Source organism: Sphaerodactylus townsendi, linkage group LG11 (genome assembly GCF_021028975.2).
Source record: "Sphaerodactylus townsendi isolate TG3544 linkage group LG11, MPM_Stown_v2.3, whole genome shotgun sequence".
Classification (NCBI taxonomy): Eukaryota; Metazoa; Chordata; class Lepidosauria; order Squamata; family Sphaerodactylidae; genus Sphaerodactylus; species Sphaerodactylus townsendi.
This window is the reverse complement of record NC_059435.1, coordinates 8,600,632-8,621,270: the sequence shown is the minus strand read 5'-3', so window position 1 is coordinate 8,621,270 and position 20,639 is coordinate 8,600,632. Positions and strand designations below refer to the sequence as shown.

At 47.2% G+C, this 20,639-nt stretch overlaps 2 protein-coding genes across 2 annotated transcripts in view; one reads left to right on the top strand and one right to left on the bottom strand.

Moving 5' to 3' along the window:
• Positions 1–5,585: 5,585 nt before the first annotated feature.
• MSANTD3 (Myb/SANT DNA binding domain containing 3) overlaps positions 5,586–20,639 on the bottom strand; it is a 17,474-nt gene continuing 2,420 nt past the window's right edge. Inside the window, exons 2-3 of the mRNA XM_048510579.1 lie at positions 12,277–12,726; positions 5,586–6,253 (exon numbers count right to left, since the gene is read on the bottom strand). Of these exons, the coding sequence (XP_048366536.1) occupies positions 5,844–6,253; positions 12,277–12,694 (828 nt within the window). The 5' untranslated portion in view covers positions 12,695–12,726 and the 3' untranslated portion in view covers positions 5,586–5,843. The remainder of the gene's footprint in view (positions 6,254–12,276; positions 12,727–20,639) is intronic.
• Positions 16,100–20,639, top strand: part of LOC125440553 — a 43,362-nt gene continuing 38,822 nt past the window's right edge. Inside the window, exon 1 of the mRNA XM_048510426.1 lies at positions 16,100–16,179. Within this exon, the coding sequence (XP_048366383.1) occupies positions 16,100–16,179 (80 nt within the window). The remainder of the gene's footprint in view (positions 16,180–20,639) is intronic.

Here is a 20,639-nt window from a genome sequence, read left to right as displayed (position 1 = left end):
TAAAAAAGAAAGGGAATCCAAAGAGCAAATAGACATATTGTGCTGTAACACTCCCCAGACACAAAGAGCGATGTCATGGCCGATGGAGACATAAAAACACAACAAAAACTAGTCCCAGTAATCATAACTCAAGTTATAGAGAATCTAACCGGTAACAGCACAGTTGTCCTGACAGATACTAAAGATCTCACAATCTAGTCTGACAAAGAGGAATGAGAAACACTTACTTTGGATTCAGTTGAGCAAAAGGAGTCTCGACGTCTTTTGCACATGAAATAATAATCGTCCTTAAACTCTAACGAGTTTTGAGGTATCGGATCTCCCCAAGGAGGGAAAATCCCAAGAAAAAAAGGAGCAATGGATGCAATCTTTGGGAATGAGGGCATTTAGAAGGCTTCTTTCTTCCCTTCCTTTCCCAAGGACAGAATTGGTGAATTATGGACCTCGTATTTTTTAGATGCATTATTGGCGATGCAAAAAGCGTTATCCCTTTTCCAGTAGTGGTTTATATGCAGCATGCTCCTATAGTGGGCACTCCAGTTTGTACCCATGATTTTAGATCCTAGGGAACTGAATCCACTTCCAAACCAGACAGAAGGAATCCCTCATGATTCCTTCCTCTCAGTGAAAGCACTAATTTCATTTTGGCAGTTTATATCTTACCGGTGCCCCAAGACACTGGTGTCTAGTTTTCCAGAAGTCCCAAAGAGTTGCGAAATGCTCCCAAACACAAAAAAAGATACAGTCACGTTGCAACAGCACAAACCAGTAAATAGCAATCCTAAAAAGGCGCCATGGAGGCTACATAATGATACAACAAGCTGTACAAGATAACAGGAGAACGTGCTGGCGGAAATGTCTCAAAACCAGCCAGGGACAAGTACCAGCACAAACATGACATAATTTCGGAGGTGGGGAATAACGCACCCACCATTTCTCTGGATTGGTGATGGGAAATCTACAAAACGATGCTTGTGAATTGTGCAAATGATCACCACCCCACCCAATACTTTTGAAGACTTCCTGACAGATCTAGAAGAAGAAGTAGAGGAGGAGTTTGGATTTATATCCCCCCTTTCTCTCCTGTAGGAGACTCAAAGGGGCTGACAATCTCCTTGCCCTTCCCCCCTCACAACCAACACCCTGTGAGGTAGGTGGGGCTGAGAGAGCTCCGAGAAGCTGTGACTAGCCCAAGGTCACCCAGCTGGCGTGTGTGGGAGTGCACCGGCTAATCTGAATTCCCCAGATAAGCCTCCACAGCTCAGGCGCCCGAGCTGGGAATCAAACCCGGTTCCTCCAGATTAGATACCCGAGCTCTTAACCTCCTACCCCACTGCTGCTCCAGAATGTGTAGCATGTTCCAGTAAAGAGGCATGTGATACAGCTAGTTTCCAAACACTCGCAGGGAGAGTTTGCAATTGGTTTATGCAGGCCCATTGCTACCGTTGAGATTAAATTTGTACACATAGTGTGGTAATCGGAAGCAAATTATTATAAATGGCGGGCAGGAAAAAATATTCCCTCTTCTGCGCTAGTACAGGGCCTTATTTTAATTTCCATTTGGTCACTGCACAACATACTCCATGTTTTCTACAATCAGCCATAAATGAAAATTAGCTCAGCATTTTACTTACAAATACCTTTTAAAAAGTGATTTCCTGATTGCCCAAGTTGGCAGTGTATCATTCTGATAATGGTCGAATCCCCACTACGGTCTTAGCCAGGTTTCAGAACACAGACTAACCAGGTTTGAGGGACGACCTCCCCGGTCAAATCCACACTACCATCTTAGCCAGGTTTCAGAACACAAACTAACCAGGTTTGAGGTCGTTTGTGTTCTGAAACCTGGCTAAGACGGTAGTGGGGATTCGACCAATGTCGATTCTCAGAAGCGAATGAGGGTCGGCCCTTTTTAGGACTTGGATGGGAGCCAGGCGACAATGGCAAACCACTTCTAAGCGTCTCTGGCCTTGAAAACCCTGGGGGGTTGGTATAAGTTGATGGCAGCTGGCTGACACTTTCCACCACTACCACCAATTTTTGGGAACTCTTTGGCTGAAGAAAGCTGTTCTTGGCCACTTAGCTGCTACATGGATGGGTTTAAGAAGTGCTGAGTTCATTGCTACCATGCTCTTTTCTACAGCAGCGCGAGTTGTACATCCTGGTAACACCACTAGCTGCTCAACAGTCATTTTAAACATGCATACTGTTTTCCTCTGAAGAAGTAAAAAAGCAAAGCAATGCTACGAATGCAGTTAAGATGCCACTGGGGGCATCTAATGACGTAGAGATGATTATTCCGTTTCCGGGGGTGGGGGGATATATGTCAGCTAATGCTGACTTTAGTCATCATAATTGGACAAAACGGCAAACGTAGTCGTGGACATTCTGTTACCGGTTTACCAAAAATCTGAACACGTTCTCCTGTCCTGTCCTGTAATTTGAAGGGACTGTTTTCTCTTGCCACCCCATAAGGCCACACGCACGCAATACGCAGCAAAGCACATTGGCCTTTGTGTGCTAACACGGGACAGAGCTGTAGCTAACTGTGGTTCCCCGGAACATGGGCACTGCAGCTACAACTCTGCCGTGTGCAGTCATATTTTTACATGCAGGCATACATGTAAAGAATATAATGCACGGCAGCACTGAGTTGTATCGCATATCTGATCTGTCCCGGCAGTTTGGTTTGCGCTTGTTTCTCCCATCTTTTTCCGGCTCGTTCCAAAACCCCATCTCGTACAGGCAGCGAAAAAGAGAGCACAGTGCCAAGAGGGCAAGCCATTCACAGAGACAACCGGACTGAGTGAGTTGCCATCAGAGAGCAAAACGTAGTGAATATAACCAGACGTTCAGATTTCTTGCCAGTGAATACACTAAAGCCTAGTTCTCACTGAGGTAGTCAGCAGGAACGAACAGTTCTCCACACTGCCAAAAAATGCCCTGCATCTAGAAAACTAGCTGCGTCGTCTTCTTCTGACGTCCTAGTTTTCTACAATCAGGGATGATTTTGCATAGAAGAGGGCGCAATCTCGTAAACCCCCTCCTGCAGTCTGAAGTTGTTCAGATCTGACACAGGTAAACATGATGTGTACACATAAAGCAGATCCTCCATGTTAAGTTTTTGATGTTCTTGCAACTCTGGGAAAGGTACGAGCAAGAGTTTCGTCTGTGGCTGGCAAACTGGTCAGGCTCTACAGTGGGAACAGAGAGCCAGGGCATTAAATGAATAGGCAGCAGAGGTGGGATGAGAATGCTTTTTATACAGGCTGGGGTCCAGCAGAAAGCTAACCGTGAAAACGTCTGGATTTCCCTCCGCGAGAGTAAAAAGTTGGAGGGTTGCCATTTCCTTCACCTCCCGCTGACCTCTTCTAGAAGGTAAACTGGGTATGGGTCTAGACCAGTGTTGGCAAACCTATGACACAGGTGCCAGAGGTGGCACTCAGAGCCCTCTCTGTGGGAACGCGCAGAGTTGCCCCCCCCCCCCCCCCACATCTAGGCTAGCCTGGGCCTCTGGGCTCGATTATTAGCATTAAACCTAAGACCTAGTTTTGGGGAAGCAGTGTAGGTAACCCTGTTAAGTGCTGTTAAACTCCACTGATTTTCATGCGAAGAACTAAAGTGTGTTCCTTTACCTGGGAGTAAGCTGGGTTGCTGGAAATGGGGCTTGCTTCTGTGCAAACCCTCCTAGGATCGTGATTCACTCGTTGGAAGAGTTGCACGGTTGCTTCAAAGCAAAGCCACCAACTACCACCAAGCTTACTCCCGAGTAACGCACACCTTGGAGCCCACCGTTTTTTCTAAACTAAAACCTCAGTATTCAGGTTAAATTGCCGTGTTGGCCCTTTGCGATAAATAAGTGGGTTTTGGGTTGCAGTTTGGGCACGCAGTCTCGAAAAGGTTCGCCATCACTGGTCTAGACGAGGGTCCCCAACCTTTTTATGCCTGTGGGCACCTTTGGAATTCTGACAAAGGGTGATGGCAACAGCAATGGGAGGCAGAGCCATATAGACAGAAGAAGTGTAACTACAGGAGAGGAAAAGGATAATTTGAAAAGAAAAATGAAATGGGAAGGAAGAGAGAGGGGACAAAACAAACACTGTGGGGGCAAACACTGCAGGACTGCCTCTCCATGTACTGCCCTGTGAGGTCGTCGGAGGGAAACCTGGCTGGAGGTCCCTGGCCCAAAGGATATCCAGCTGGCCTCTACGAGGGCCAGGGCTTTTATGGCCCTGGCCCCTACCTGGTGGAATAAGCTCCCAAGTGAGATCGGGGCCCTGCGGCGATTGAACGATTTCTGCAGGGCCTGCAAGACGGAGCTTTTCCGCCAGGCATTTCCATCTAGCCCAGGGGTCTGCAACCTGCGGCTCTCCAGATGTTCATGGACTACAATTCCTATCAGCCCCTGTCACCATGGCCAATTGACCATGTGGCAGGGGAATTGTGGTCCATGAACATCTGGAGAGCCGCAGGTTGCAGACCCCTGATCTAGCCAGCCGGCCTGACCTGTTATCACCGTGGCCTCCCGTAGGTGCGGAAGGGTCTTCGCCATCTGTGGTTGATTTGCTGTTCTATTGGTTTCATGATTGAAACTGGTTTTTATTGTCTTGCTGTTTGCCACCCTGAGCCCTGTTGGGGAGGGTGGGATAGAAATGGAAACATAATTTTTTTTTAAAAAAAAAAGCTGTTGAAACGTTATTTTAATTTGCCCAGCCAATTCGATCTCCAATGGCCAATCAGAAGTCCTGTTAGTTAAGTGGCACACCCCCTTTCTAAAAATACTTGGTAGGTACCAGGAAAGTGCAGGTGGGCGGCATGGTGGCACCATGTTGGGGACCTGTGTGCTAGATGTCCCTACCCGCACCCAGCAATGTGGCTGAGTCACTGTGTGCCCATTAGTAGACCTGTCACGGGCAGTGACACGGGCAGTGACACGGGCAGTGCCCATTAGTAGACCAGTCACGGGCAGTGACTGAGGCAGTGATTCCCAACCAGGGTTCCGTGGTACCCTGGGGTACCATGAACACGTCCCAGGGGTACCATGACAATGCTACCGCCTGCCCCCCCCCCATCGGAATCAAATGGATTTTGAAGGGGAGGGGTTGGAAGCCTCATGGGCTCCCTTTAAACAACATTGAAAAACAGCATTGTTTTATTTGCCTAAATTTGGTGTGGATGGGGGGGGTAGATTTAAAGGGAGCTCTCCCTTTAAATCCCCCCAATCCATGCTGAATTTAGGCAAACACACAACACAGCTGTCAACGCTGCTTTCCCTCCCCTCCCCTCCCCCTGCTTGCCACTCCCCCCACCTACAGGGCAAAAAAGGAAAAAAACTCTTTAAAAATGCAAAAAAATATCAAATGAACCTCAAGGGTATCCTGAGATATGAAGAGCGAGGTCAAGGGTACCGCGACATCAAAAAGGTTGGGAAACATTGGACTGAGGTATGAAATCCAGCCCTCCCCTTTAAAACCGACAGAGATTTTCCAGCTTTGGGGGCCCACAAATGAATATTTCAAAGCCCAACTGAACACCTGCATTATGGTCCCCCCTAAACTGAAAGTAACCATCACAGAGAAGACAAATGGATTTTGAAATGGCATCCTTGTGCCTATTTAAAGCCTCACAAAGAGCACTTAACACCAACTCCGCCTGCAAAGAAACAAAACCTGTTTTAAAAACTAAACACCACCTTTTTTTTTTTTAGCTTTTCCTTACTGTCTGTCCACAGGCATTCTCACAGCCATTCAACTACAGATACCAAATTCACTTGAGCGAATCCCGACCCTTGTGTTAAGGGAGCCCGCTGGTTCAATCCCACCGCCCGGGTGCTGCCGGATTCTCTAGGGTGAATTGGGGTAGGGTCTGTTAAAAGAAGAGACGGGCCACTCCTTGGCAACTGTCTGGAGCTTTCGCTCCCAGTACATCTTTTTTTTGTTGAGCACTTCCATCTTGATCCGGTGCTCCTCTTCCGCCATCTCGCACTCCCGCTCGATCTGCTGGATCTTGGCCACGTGCACCTCGTTCATTTGGATCAGCTGCAGCTGCAGGATGGACATCTGCTGGTGGTGCTCTTCCTCGTGCATCTTCTTCAGGTCGCTTTCCTGAGCGGCCTTGCTGCGGAAGTTTTTACTGCCCGTGAGTCTGACCGCCGAGCAAGACGGCTCGGACTGCGAGGTCCCTTCACACACCTGGTAGTGGACGAGCTCTTTCTCTTCGTCGCACAGTTCTCTGTTTATGACGGTGAAAGGTTCTAGGGAAAGGCAAATACAGAATCACATACAGCAAAACAACCAAAAGTAACATTAATACAGCTCAAAATAACCATCATTTAATATCCAAATCCAACACCTTTATTAGGCATAAAACCGGTGTGTGTCAAGAATTCCAAATACAATAAGAAGATCATTATTGCACAACTTGCAGTACACAGAGTAAAAATATAGCAACAGCTTCAGAGATTTCAACATTAGAGTTATTTAGAAGCTTAGCCATTTTTATCTTATCAGAAAGGAGCATAAATCCTGCTGGTAATACAGTTCTCAAATCAGTTCTAATGTTGTTGTATTTTGAACAGTGAAGCAGAATATGAGTAAGTGAACCAGTTGTATTAGGACAAAATCGACAGCAACGCTCATTTTGTGGAAAATTAGAGAAGCGACCTTGAAGATGTACTGACAGAAAAGAGTTACACCTTGCTCTAGTCATGACCCATCTGCAATTGTAATTAACAAGTTGTTCCAGGTATACAGCAGGGCTAGATTTCTGAGGGATAATCCCAAAGAATATTGGAGAGCAAGAGCTTTGCGCTTTGCTCAGGAGATATTCTTGATCAAATAATCTAGTCTTTAAGCGATGGTAAATCTCCGGAGCGGTGAGCATTTGTAGGGCCTCCCAAGAGAAGCCCAAGGAAAATATCTTTTTTTTCAATATGTAGCCACCATAATTTAATATAAAAACTTTCCTTTATGGAAGTACCAATTGTATCAAACAAGAACTTGGCATCCCGTTCAGAAAAATCCTGATTAGAATTATCCAGAAAATACTTTATCTTTTGGTCATCTGTCCTATCCACATTAGCAGATGTGAACAATACTCGATGCTTATGCTTTAAATATATCCTATTTGGGCAGTGACACATAGTGTACGCTAGCATTTCTACTTGTGCACTATTGCAAGGGTATAAGCTTTAAGTCTTTGGTATTTTCTGAAACCTGCCCTTAAGTAAAGCAGATGGCAAAATACTAAATCTTGCTAAGGAAAATGCACGCCTTAATTTAGGATTGGTCATATAGAATAAATAATGAGACTGTGATGGAAAATAGTTAGCTGAACTATGTTAGCTAGAAACATGTGATATTATGCAACCAGTATTATAAGGAAGCTGAAGTATGTGAACATGGAGTTTACAGACTTCATCTCAAAAAGGGGCGTGTCATGGAATGATGCTATCGCTACAGTAAAGGGAAGTCACATATGACTGTGAAAAGCATCTTTGCCTTTTGGTCTCCTTGAGGGAGGACAGGAAGCCATACAAAGGTGCCAGGTTGAAACGTCAAAGGCCTAAGTTACCTCATGGCCTGAACAGAGTATTCCTGAGAAGGGGAAAACAAAGGTTTTTGAATTCCATCTTGAGACGTGGTCAGAGAAGCATCTCTGGGCCATGGGATCCCGGAATGGGGACAAAGAACCGAAAGGAATGTAACCAGTTGAGCAATCTCTTACTGCATTCATGTTTTATTTCTTTTATTTCTGTTTTTCAATAAAAATCGTTGAGACCTCAGCTGGTTGGAGTTATTGGAGAAAAGAACCCAGGTTTTACTGAAACAAGCGTGGCTCTCCCAGGCTTGGTTTCATGATAGAGACATACAACTCTTTACTCCAACTAGAGATTGATTTACAGGTGAGCGAGTTGAATTTGCTGCTATTAAAGATCTTCTGCACTAGCTAAAACACAGAGTACAGGCCATGGTGGGCCTATTCTGGATGGTTCAAACTAGCCCATTCTTGTCAGATCTTGGAAGTTAAGAAGGTTCGACCCTGGTTTGTACGTGGATGGGAAACCACCAAGGAAATCCAGGGCTGCTACGCAGAGGTAGGAAATGGCCTCGCAAACCCTATTGCCATAAGTTGGTTGTGTTTTGTTGGCACTTTTCACCCACCACCAAAGGGACCAGGTTCAGGACCAAACCAGTTGCCTGATTTTTTTTTTTTTTTTACAATTCAGTTCCCATGTGCCTGAAAACTCCAGACCCAGAATTTCTAGAGCATGCCTGGTTTGGTCCTAAGCTATGGACTGGCTGTGTGGACGTAGGGGGAAATCATTTTCCCTCTTTCTCTTATTCTCAGTCTGTGCCTTACTGGGAAGCTGTTTTGAACAAGATCACTCCACAGATGCCAGCACGAGGTCATTTCAAGAAAGGGGTTCAGCTGTTAGATACTATAGGGTGGATAACCCTTTTATCTTAACACCCCACTGAGAAAAATTTATTCATTTATTAAAATACATATACCCGCACCTTTCCTTTCAGCTCAAGTTTGACGTTCGCTTCCAGTCTAAGGAGACTTCATCCAACTTAAGCGGTTCTTTTAATGCGGGAAGAGCTACATAGGCTGGAGGAAAGCTACTAGGACAGTGGTGGCGAACTTTTGGCACTCCAGATGTTATGGACTACAATTCCCATCAGATGTTATGGGCTACAATTCCCATGGCCAATTGGCCATGCTGGCAGGGGCTGATGGGAATTGTAGTCCAATAACATCTGGAGTGCCAAAGGTTCGCCACCACGGTACTAGGAGGATGGTTGGGTCTACTCCAAAGACTACTGTATCAGCTAAAAATGAGGCTGCATTTGCTAAAGGCAACTGAAACAACACAACAGTGTGCAAACCTCCGGGTTCTCCCAAACTAAAGAAAAGTTCTGGAGAAGCCCAAAACTTGCACATCTTTTTGTGTCATTTTGGCTGGTCTTAACCAAAATGTATAACCTGGCTCATGTTTTTGAATTTTTCTTTGGACCAACACCGGCTAGCTGGAATCTCCAGCTACATCATATGTATTATAGTACGTTACTGAAGCATACCATCAGATGGCAGCATTGCCTTTGATAGGAACGTATACTATTTTCCATGGAAAGATACCTTTTCCCCGAAAATAAGCCTTACCCCGAAAATAAGCCCTAACCAGTGGTGGGATCCAAAAATTTTAGTAACAGGTTCCCATGGTGGTGGGATTCAAACTGTGGCGTAGTGCCAATGGGGCTGGGCATGGCACGATGGGGGCGTGGCTGGGCATTCCGGGGGCTGGGCATTCCTGGGCGGGGCTGTGGCAAGGACGCAGCCGCTGCGCCGGTCCTTGGGCGGGAAACGAATGCATGCAGGTGCAGGCTGCCACGCATGCCGGTGCACCTCCTGCTAGACTGCTTCAAGTTCTGCGCACTACTGCTGAGAGGAGGGGCGTGACTAAGGCAAAAATCACGTGGCAAAATCACCCATTAGTAACCCCCTCTCGGCACACACAAATAATTAGTAACCTACTCTCGGGAATCTGTGAGAACCTGCTGGATCTCACCTCTGGCCCTAACGCATCTTCTGGAGCAAAAATTAATATAAGACCCTGGCTTATTTTAGGGGAAACAGGGTAAAAAGTGTGGTCAGCAGGAAACGGAAAACACTTTTACAATTAATAAAAGAACCAGGTATAGATTAGCGGAAGCAGCTCAAAACTACAGAAACATCAAATGTTGGCTACACAGTATATCCAGCAACTCAGATGACGTGCAACGACTGACTTGTATGTTTAATATCTACACAGACGTTTAAGCCATTAACACAATATGAATAGACAACATGTAATGGAATAATAATTCTCAAATGTGGAAACAGGTCAGACAAGTCCCCTTGGTTTCATTTTGGTTCGTTTCATGGAAGATATTTGTGTCCACTTCTTTAGCATAATCCCTGATGTCTTGCCCACATTTCTACAAGATCACCTTCCCCTTGACATAATTAATGTTCATTACTGTATCATTCAAAATGAAGGTGCCTCATCAGACAGGTGGCTAAGCAATTTTGCAAACACAGGCACACGCACAACGTCACATAGAAAGCTGCCTTCAGAACTATAATAAAGAAATCAGCACCTTCTCCTTACTTCCTTCATACAGGACTTCTTGTTTCACAAAGGTAAGGAGTGAGCTTACTTCTCATTTCTCTTCTCTCTTTCCTTCCAGCAACAGCCCACGAACCCTGCTAACTGTATAACCAGATACATCCCTTCCTCCTCCCAGTGGTGTAGCACCAAGGGGACAGTGTGTGTGCATGCGCGATGCACCGGGTGCGTGCCAGTAGGGGGAGTGTTGGGGGCATTCCAGAGCAGGGGTGTGGCAGGGGCACAGTCAGAGGTGGGATCCAGCAAGTTCTCACAGGTTCCCGAGAGTAGGTTACTAATTATTTGTGTGTGCCGAGAGGGGGTTACTAATTGGTGATTTTGCCACATGATTTTTGCCTTAGTTACGCCCCTCCTCTCAGCAGTAGCGCACAGAACTTGAAGCAGTCTAGCAGGAGGTGCACCGGCGTGCGTGGCAGCCTGCACCTGCGTGCATTCGTTTCCCGCCCAAGGACCGGCGCAGCGGCTGTGTCCTTGCCACAGCCCCGCCCAGGAATGCCCAGCAACGCCCCCATCGTGCCCCGCCCAACCCCATTGGTGCTACGCCACAGTTTGAATCCCACCACCATGGGAACCTGTTACTACAATTTTTGGATCCCACCACTGGGCGCAGTTCCCCCTCGCTCGGGCCCTGCCTCCCCCTAATATGCCAGGCCTCCTAACGGGCCCTCCCAACCCTCTCCCTATTCCGCCGAGATGCAACGATGGTTGCCGTCATCATTCAAAATGTTGTTATCAAAAAAGGGACGGGAAAAAGGATCGCTGAAAAAAATAAAGGCTTAAAAGAGGAAAAGAGATGATGGTACAGCCCGAACGAACCATCTGACAGCAGGGGAAATAACTGTTTTGGAACCCCTGCCCACCTGCTGAACAAATTAACAGTGCTGGGCTTATTCTCTGATAAGTCTACTTGCCAGGCCCCGCCATTCTGGGCCTGCCAAAACACACAAGACGTGCCTGGGCACGTCTGGCTGCAGCTGGACTCGTATTGGCATTGCCCAAGGCCAGAGGCCCTGCCTTTTGTTACTGCAGTGATGTAGTGAATGGAGTCCACCGACTCTCCATCATTGCCCCTTCCCCGGGAGAAGACAAGCCATTCCCAAAACAATGTATCTACCGCAACTGTCTTCAACTGTCCTTTCTAAGGCTGATATGGGGAATGCAAGGGTGGGGGCTATTTGATTGTAATTGTAAGGTTTATACTGGGGGCCAGGGAGCTGGGACCTCAGTCTCAGCTACCTGGCCATAGGGGCCAGACGCAGTTCTAATAAAGCTCCTGAAGCCATTCTCGTGTCTTCTTATTGACTGGGGTACCAAACCCTTACCCTACTGAAGACAGTGGGCTTAAAAAGATTTAATTCTGCTTGGAAGGGCCCCATAGACTGCTTGCAGTTGGCAACTTTGAAACTGGCGCTAGAGAAAGAGGAATGGATGAATGGGCTTACAAGGGATTTCTTTCCGCCTACGCAGAAACTACAAGCGCAATTTATTAGAGCTACATATCTGACCACTACACTATCAAGAAACCTAAGAATAGCTTATACTTCTATTAGATTTCAATCAATGCCTTCAGCAGTGCTTAGTGGTAGATACACACGAATACCATTTTCTCAGCGCTTTTGTATCTGTGGAAAACAAGAGCCTGAGGATCTCTTTCATTATATACTCTCCTGTCCTTTATATTCAGAAATAAGGAAAAGGTTTTTGAAGCCAATACTACCTAGGACAGCCTTTTTGTCCGATGATGAGAAACTGATTTTCTTACTATCTGATATTGATTCCTATGTTTCCTACAAGATGGCTCTCTTTGCCCTGGCGGGTAGGAAATTACGAGCAAAGCGCTGTTTGAACTGATGTTCCAAAGTACTGGAGGTTAACTTAGACTAGCTGAAGAAGCTGCAAAAACATCTGACGTGGAAAGTATTTGATGGGGCATTTTAATTTAGAGATTGCGAATACAAATAATTTATATTTTAATGTAAAACTAAGTTCTTGTTTTAATTTAAATGTTTTAACTGCACGTATTTCTGTATTGTTACAGCCAATGGCTCAAACAATAAATACTTGACTACGAGCGCAATTCGTTCAGGTCTACGAAAGAACCGTACCTTGACTGGAAGTCTCTGGCTGATATTCCGAATCTTCGTCTGGCGGATTCTGCAAAAAGTACACTTGCTCCGGCACCATGCTGGCGATCTTCTCCTTCCTTAGGACGTGATTACCAATGAGGGGGCTGATACTCCTTTTGACCTTATCTCGCCTGTCGTGGGACATTATTTTCTTGGTCCGCGCCTTGATGTTTTCCCAGCATTTCTTCAGCTGCTTGAAGTCCCGGAGCGAAACGCTGGGCTGAGAATTGTACTCGTGCGCCAGGGCCTGCCAGGTCCTCTGTTTCAGCGCAATCGTCCGGGCGTCGCTTTTCTTGCACTCCAGGACATATTTATATTTCTCAACCAGGGCAAGCAGCACGCTCTTCTCCACTTCGGAGAAGTACTTGGCAGGTTTTATCACTTCGTTGTTTTGCATTTTCTGTGGCTTCTCCAGGGTGCCAGAAAAACCTAGGAAAACAAGCAGAGGACTCTTAAGAGTAGAAAAAGAAAAGAATGCTTTTCACAGGCATCTCGTGTTTTGTTCCTGTTGAACACACAAAGGTGTGCTATACTGAATTGTACCATTGGTGCATCAAGGTCAGCATTGCCTTCTCCAGAGGTGGCCAACTTATGGTGCTCCAGATGTTCATGGACTACAATTCCCCTGCCCCAAATACGAGGAAGCTAGGACCAGGCTTTTGACTTTCCTTCCTGCTAAGTTTAAGGAATACTCTGTTGCTGGGAAGGTTGCATTCTTACTAAACAACTCTTCTTCTGTGATTTTAAATTCTGTAGCTAGGTTCCTTTTAGGAACTTTGGAATAATACCTGTGATGGTTTTATGTATGGAACATTTGCCTGGATAATGCTGGTTGTTATATTGGTATTATGCCTAATAAAGGTTTTATGTATGTATGTATGTATGTATGTATGTATGTATGTATGTATGTATGTATGTATGTATGTATGACTACAATTCCCATCAGTTGGCCATGCTGACAGGGGCTGGTGGGAATTGTAGTCCATGAACATTTGGAGTGCCATAGGTTGGCCACCCCGGGCAGCTCTGCAGCCTCTCAGGCAGAGGGACATGCGGAATAATGCACTTTCAATCCACTTTCACAAATGTTTGCAAGCAGATTTTGCTATTCCGCACAGTAAAATCCAGCTGCAAAGTGCGTTGAAAGTGGATTGGAAGTGCATTAATCTGCATGTGGAGAGGTGCCCTTACTGCGGGTCTTTTTAACTGAAGATGTCTGGGATTGAACCTTCTATATGTCAAGCAGATTCTCAACCAATGAGCCATTACCCTTCCCTAAATGCACACTTGAACACATGACAGTGTAGTATACAGACTAGTCTATTGAGGTCAGTATTGTCCACTCAAGCCAGGAGCAGCAGTGGCGTAGGAGGTTAAGAGCTCGTGTATCTAATCTGGAGGAACCGGGTTTGATTCCCAGCTCTGCCACATGAGCTGTGGAGGCTTATCTGGGGAATTCAGATTAGCCTGTACACTCCCACACACGCCAGCTGGGTGACCTTGGGCTAGTCACAGCTTCTCAGAGCTCTCTCAGCCCCACCCACCTCACAGGGTGTTTGTTGTGAGGGGGGAAGGGCAAGGAGATTGTAAGCCCCTTTGAGTCTCCTGCAGGAGAGAAAGGGGGGATATAAATCCAAACTCCTCCTCCTCCTCCTCCTCCTCCACTGGTAGCGCCCCTCCAAGATGTCAGGCAGGGTTCTTTGACGTCACCTGATATCTGAGATTGTTTCAGTGGAGATGCCAAGGAGCGAACCCTTCCGCATACCAAGCGGATGCTCTTCCCCAGAGCTCTGGTCCCTCCTTCAATCATCCATCAGGCCACTGTTGGAGGCAGAGCAGATTAATCCCTGGTCTTTCTATCCTGATGCGAACACTTCAGGCTGTGTTGTTTTGCAAAACATTTCCAAAATATCAGAGGCCACAATCAGACAACTGAGCCTGTGCCTATCCGTCGTTTGCAAATGTTGCCTTGTCCACACTGGAAGTCAGTTGCACACTAATTGGAACAGGCCAACGATCATACAACCACCCCCCGGCATGTTTGGATGCAGCCCTCCTAATCTTGGTACTAAGTTCAGAACAGTGAAATATTATTCCATGTGCCGTAAAACCAATTCACGTTACTTACCGCCACGCGTTGTCACGGCCACTAGCTTTTCCCAAAAGCACTCTAATGCACATGTGTAGGATAAAACATAGCTTCTGTTCAGTTACAAGAACAGTTAAATTGAGCCTCCAAGCTTAAAGGCAGCATACCTCGGTATATTAGGAATAACAAGGCAGAACCACTGGAGCAGCAGTGGCGTAGGAGGTTAAGAGCTCGTGTATCTAATCTGGAGGAACCGGGTTTGATTCCCAGCTGTGGAGGCTTATCTGGGGAATTCAGATTAGCCTGTACATTCCCACACACGCCAGCTGGGTGACCTTGGGCTAGTCACAGCTTCTCGGAGCTCTCTCAGCCCCACCCACCTCACAGGGTGTTTGTTGTGAGGGGGGAAGGGCAAGGAGATTGTAAGCCCCTTTGAGTCTCCTGCAGGAGAGAAAGGGGGGATATAAATCCAAACTCTTCTTCTTCTTCTTCATGCAAGTTTTCCAAGGCTGGCCAAAAGGGGAGACACCGGACATTAGGAGTCAAAATCATTCAGTGCCGTCCACGGAAGGCTTTTTGGCAGCTCTTTGCCAGACAGATCTTCTCCCGGTCAGACTGACTATCTACCCTGGGAGGCGTCTTGTCTACCCTGTTGCCAAAAGCCTGAATAATGAGAGTAAGGCCTTCTCCACCCCATTGCAGGGCCAACACAGGAACACAGGTCACCAGGAAGGCCCTACAGCTCCATTCTGCTTGCAGAGCTGCATTCGATTCGATTTCAAATACCTTTAATGGCACATAAATAGTTTAACATTAACATTGCAAGATAATAACAGCCTGTACAACTTCTGACGAGTTAAAATAACACCATTTAAAAATTTAGCCACCGCTTCCAACAGCTCGTAGTTGTGGCTGTTTAAAAGATATATAACCTTCTGTTTATCTGTAATGCCTTCACTTCCATGCAGGAAGGGGATTATGTGCTTCTTCCTACCTATCTCATAAAAAGGACAATCCAACAGCATAGGAGATACTGTTTCCACAGAACCCATGCCCCACGGGCATTTCCTTTCTTTATGTGGGATTCCAAGGTGGCGTCCAAGGCTAAGGGAAGAAGGCAGGGCATTACACCTAGCTAAGGTGATTGCTCTACGCCACCAGGCCTCAACCAGGAGATAAAGGTACTGGGCTACAATTAATCTATCCACAGGTATTCCCAGAGAGATCGGGGAACAGGTTTTATTAGCTTCCTGTAGCATCTGTTGAAACTCTCCATCAAAAAGTCTCTTCTTGATAGCCCCATAGACCTCCTGCTCTGTTAACATTAGCAGGTCCTCCAAGGAGGTGCCCAACTCATTAGCATAAGCATAAGCATAAGCATAAGCATTTTATTGTCATTGTGCACGCACAACGAAATTTACAGCAGCATTCCTCGATGCACACAATTTCAGACTCATACAATTTCAGACTCATGCAATTTCAGACTCATACATCATCATCCTCCACCCATCCCTACATAGCCCCAAATACATCAATATGAAGCAGCGGAGTTTAGCATAGCCACAGCTCTAGAGTAGAAAGTTTAGCATAGCCACAGCTCATTAAGTTTGGCTTCGATTTTAACCCACCACTGGGTTGTGTGGAGGATGGAGCGTCCCTGGGATGTATAGTCCAGTTCATCTTGATTAAAACAAATCCTGGCCCAAAACTTGAATGTACGGCACCAGGCCAGAGCTGCCTTCCACCGGCAGAAGGAGACGGCTTCAACACAAGACGCTCGAAGAGTGTTCAGGGTCAGGGGAAGACCCCTCGCACTGAAGGAAGTTACCTCTACTGGTGAAGTGGTCCCAAGCTGGAGCTGAACGAAAGGTAACTTTATTTATTGATTTATTTTTAAAGGTATACCCCGCCCTTCCCCTGGGGGCTCAAGGCGGCAACAGTTGCACACTAATTGGAACAGGCCAACAATCATACAACCACCACCACCACCACCCCGGCATGTTTGGATGCAGCCCTCCTAATCTCGGGACTAAGTTCAGAACAGTGAAATATTATTCCATGTGCCGTAAAACCGATTCACGTTACTTACCGCCACATCATAATAATACAATAAAATAATAATAGTTTAAAGAAGTTTAAAACAATACTAAAAGGGCCAGATGGCGACTTACACATGTTAATAGATCCCACCCCCCTCCCCTCCCCCAGGAGGCCAGGAAAGATGTTAACCCAGCTGGCCATCCGGGAAAGCCCGGTGGAAGAGCTCCTTTTTACAGGCCCTGCGGAAACTATTCAGGTCCCGCAGAAGGCCATTGCGTTCACATCCTGCACGTGAGCTCCCCAAGGCACCTGGTGGGCCACTGCGAGTAGCAGAGAGCTGGACTAGATGGACTCTGGTCTGATCCAGCTGGCTTGTTCTTATGTCCCGCAGGGCCCTGATCTCAGATGGGAGCATATTCCACCAGGTAGGGCCAGGACCGAAAAGATTTAGATCAGCGTTTCCCAAACTGTGGGTCAGGACGCAGAAGTGGGCCGGAAAACCTCTGAGAAAAGGGTTGTGCGCCAGCCCTCCTAACACCCACTACCTGGCCCTGTTAAAGGGAGATTTCAGGTATTTCCCCTGAGACCTTGCAAATGCAAACCACGCGCTCTACCACTGAGCCACAGCCCAAAGTCTGCCTTTGCCAGTGCTTTTCTGCTGATTTCCCATAAAACGCTCATCAATTCCAGGGTGCCTCCATTCCAACAGGCAGGTTTCCTTCTCTCGATCATTTTAGCAGCAGAAGCGTCTTCCTGCATGAATCCAATCCACTGTGTAGGTAGACCAGAGGTGGGATCCAGCAGGTTCTCACAGGAGTTCTGAGTAGGCTGACTAATTATTTGTATTACATGCGAGGGTGACCGATGGGTGATTTTGCCACGTGATTTTTGCCTTAGTGACGCCCCTCCTCTCAGCAGTAGCGCGCAGAACTTGAAGCAGTCTAGCAGGAGGTGCACCGGCGTGCGTGGCAGCCAAGGCGCCTCGCGTGCATTAGTTTCCCGCCAAAGGACGGCGCTAGCGACATGCTGCGTCACGCTGCCACAGCCTCGCCCGGAGATAATGCCCGCTTGAATGCTGGAATGTTCACACATGCGCCCCTATCGTCTGCCCCGTCCAGCCCCATTGGCGCTACGCCACAGTTTGAATCCCACCACCAGGGGAACCTGTTACTAAAATGTTTGGATCCTACCACTGAGGTAGACCAGCCTAATCCTGTGCATTTTTAGAAATGCAGTCTGGGTCCTCACCGGGATCCTGCGGTGGGCACACATTGAACTGGCGCTCCATCCGCTGCATTCGCTCCGAGTGGCGTCCTGGAGCAGCAGTGGCGCAGTGGTTAAGAGTAGGGGCACTCTAATCTGGAGGAACCGGGTTTGATTCCCCGCTCTGCCGCTTGAGCTGTGGAGGTTTATCTGGGGAATTCAGATTAGCCTGTGCACCCCCACACACGCCAGCTGGGTGACCTTGGGCGAGTCCCAGCTCTTCGGAGCTCTCTCAGCCCCACCCACCTCACAGGGTGTTTGTTGTGGGGGAAGGGGAAGGAAAAGGGGATTGTCAGCCCCTTTGAGTCTCTTTGCAGGAGAGAAAGGGGGGTATAAATTCCAACTCTTCTTCTTTAAATCCCAAAATGGTCTGGAGCCATCATATCTAAGGGAGTGTCTCTCCCATTATGCACCCCCCCCCCCCAAGAGCACCTCGATCTGCAAATAGTAATTTACGGATTATCCCTGGCCCAAAATATGTTTGGCTTCAACCAAGGCCAGGGCATTTCGTATCCTGGCCCCAACTAGGTGTCTGTCCTACGAGACTAGGGCCCTGAGGGACCTTACACAATTCTGCAGGGCTTGCAGTGTATGGTTGGGACCAAGGTAAGATCTGAAACTGACCTCCATAATAATTTGGCCTCTTGCCATCTGTTCGGGGAATGTTTGGGAATTTTAATACTGGGGTGTAGTCTTTTAATCTATTTATACTGCCCTTGTTGTCGGTTTTAAATTATTTGTATCCTTATTGGTTGTAAGCCACCCCGAGTCTGAAAAGAAGTAGGGCGACATCTATATATATAAAAAGCAAACAGTGACTTTGTTAGTCACTCCCTATACTTAAAACTTGGCTGGCCGGATCGCCCTCTTGCAAATTTTTTCACATGAGCAGCGTTCCTTCTCCTGCTTGGGAGCAGAGTAATGGGACCTTCAGCTAATGCATGAAAGTCCATACCTCGGAGCCAGGTGTAAAACATCTTTTCCTGAAGCACCAAAGGTAGCTATAGATTCTAGCTGTGTTTAACTGTCACCCTTAGAATGGGTTAGATTAGCAAGCCTGTCTGTGGCCTGAGGGCTTGGGATGAGGGCTTAGGATGTTAGACGCTTCAGATGAGGCAGAGATGAGCAGTGAAAACAGTAAATAGGTAACACTGTTAGGTAACTTAAAGACTTGGAAGTGAAACACATACACACTGCCTGTGTGAGACGTCCGGAGCTGAGAGTCCCCCCCCCAAGTCCCACACACTGCATGGAGTAACTTTCACTCTCTGTGCTCCTCAATCTTGACCACTGCTGCCACACAACACACATCCAGCTCATCCCTCACACAATTCCTCACTCTGCCCTCCCTCACATCCCAACCACCACTTACCCAGTACTCTTCCTCACCTATATTAGCCACAGCCTCTCTTTTACTTCAAAAGCGAGGCTGGAGTTTGCCTTTTTTTCTTCCTAAGAAAATCCGCGGGGTGGTGCAACCAACACTACTGGCCTCCGCCTCTTTTGCATCGCAGTGGCCCTTTAAGAACTCAGGGAGCTGGCCTCGATCTGAGCGCCGCACCACCCTGCCTCTGCTGCCTGACTGGGATAGCCTGCTTGCCCCAGTTCTGCCTTACCCAAGCCAGGACTGTTCGTGTCAACCAGCCTCATGAACATCGGGATTCACACTCTGGACAGTTCCGTTGTGGAATGGAAAGGGTTACCTTATACTAAAAACACAAGGCACCACCATATAACAATGTGAACTGAAAAGGGAAAGAGGGATTCCATTTGACCACCCCAAAAGGCTATGCTGTGGATCATTGGACCTGCATGGATATCTGTGTGGGTTGTGGACTGTGATGAGAAAGACAATTGCCACAGCAACGCGTGGCTGGGCCCTGCTAGTAAAGATATAATAAAATGAAAACTAATAACAAGAATACTATCCCACTGATTTAAACAGGATGTACTACCAAACAAGCAGGCAAGGAAGACCGCAGCCATCACCAGATTTCCCCGGTGACCATCTCCCCCTGGTTTTTCCCCATCTAGGAAATGTTGACTTCCTAGGACAGAAATCCTTCTGCCTAAAGGAGTTAGTAAAATCCTAGTGAAGTTCAGCACAGCTCTGAACAGCTACGCATAGGATTTGCTAATAAAGGCAACAGGTCGACACTGAAGAAAAGTCACATGGCTTGTCTAAGGATGAAAGGCAACGTTTTCCTGCACAGCAACCACCCCGAGACACAAAGCGAGGAAGGTCGTACCCAACACGGGATTTCAGAACATTCTGATTTCAGTGGGGTGTTGTGGGGTTTCCAGGCTGTATGGCCGTGTTCCAGTAGCCGGCCACAGATGCAGACAAAACGTCAGCAGCAAATGCTACCGAAACACGGCCACACAGCTCGGAAAACGCACAATGCCCCAGTGATTGTGGCCTTCAACGATCCATTCTGGTTTCAGACAGCCAGATTGTGATGCACGCTGCTAAGCAGAGCCCAAGCATCAAACCTCATGGAGATTCTCCTACGTTTAATCGGTGGGTGGGAGTGGCTTTGAATGTTAAGAGAACGGTCGACCAAATCCTGAGATGCTGACCCAGTGGTGGGATCCAAAAATTTTAGTTAACAGGTTCCCTCGCCGTCCCCCCCTCAGCAAAGGGGGCAGAGGCGTACCTAGGCAAACCTGAGCCCTGGGCAAAACCTGAGTTGGACGCCCCCCCATGGGCAGCCACCCCACCACGACCCCCCAAATTTTTTTTGCACCAGGTCATTTCTAAATCATCATCACATTATAGAAAATGCCCCAACTCACAAATCTGAACACAGCAAGGGTGAAACACGCAGGTTCTTTGATAGAGACTGGTGAGATAAAAAAAGAATGCGAAATTGTGCTATTGAGAATCCAAAGGAATCATGCGGTGCCTGAGAAGGGATTAACCCAGTTCAAGGGAGTTACATTATTAGTC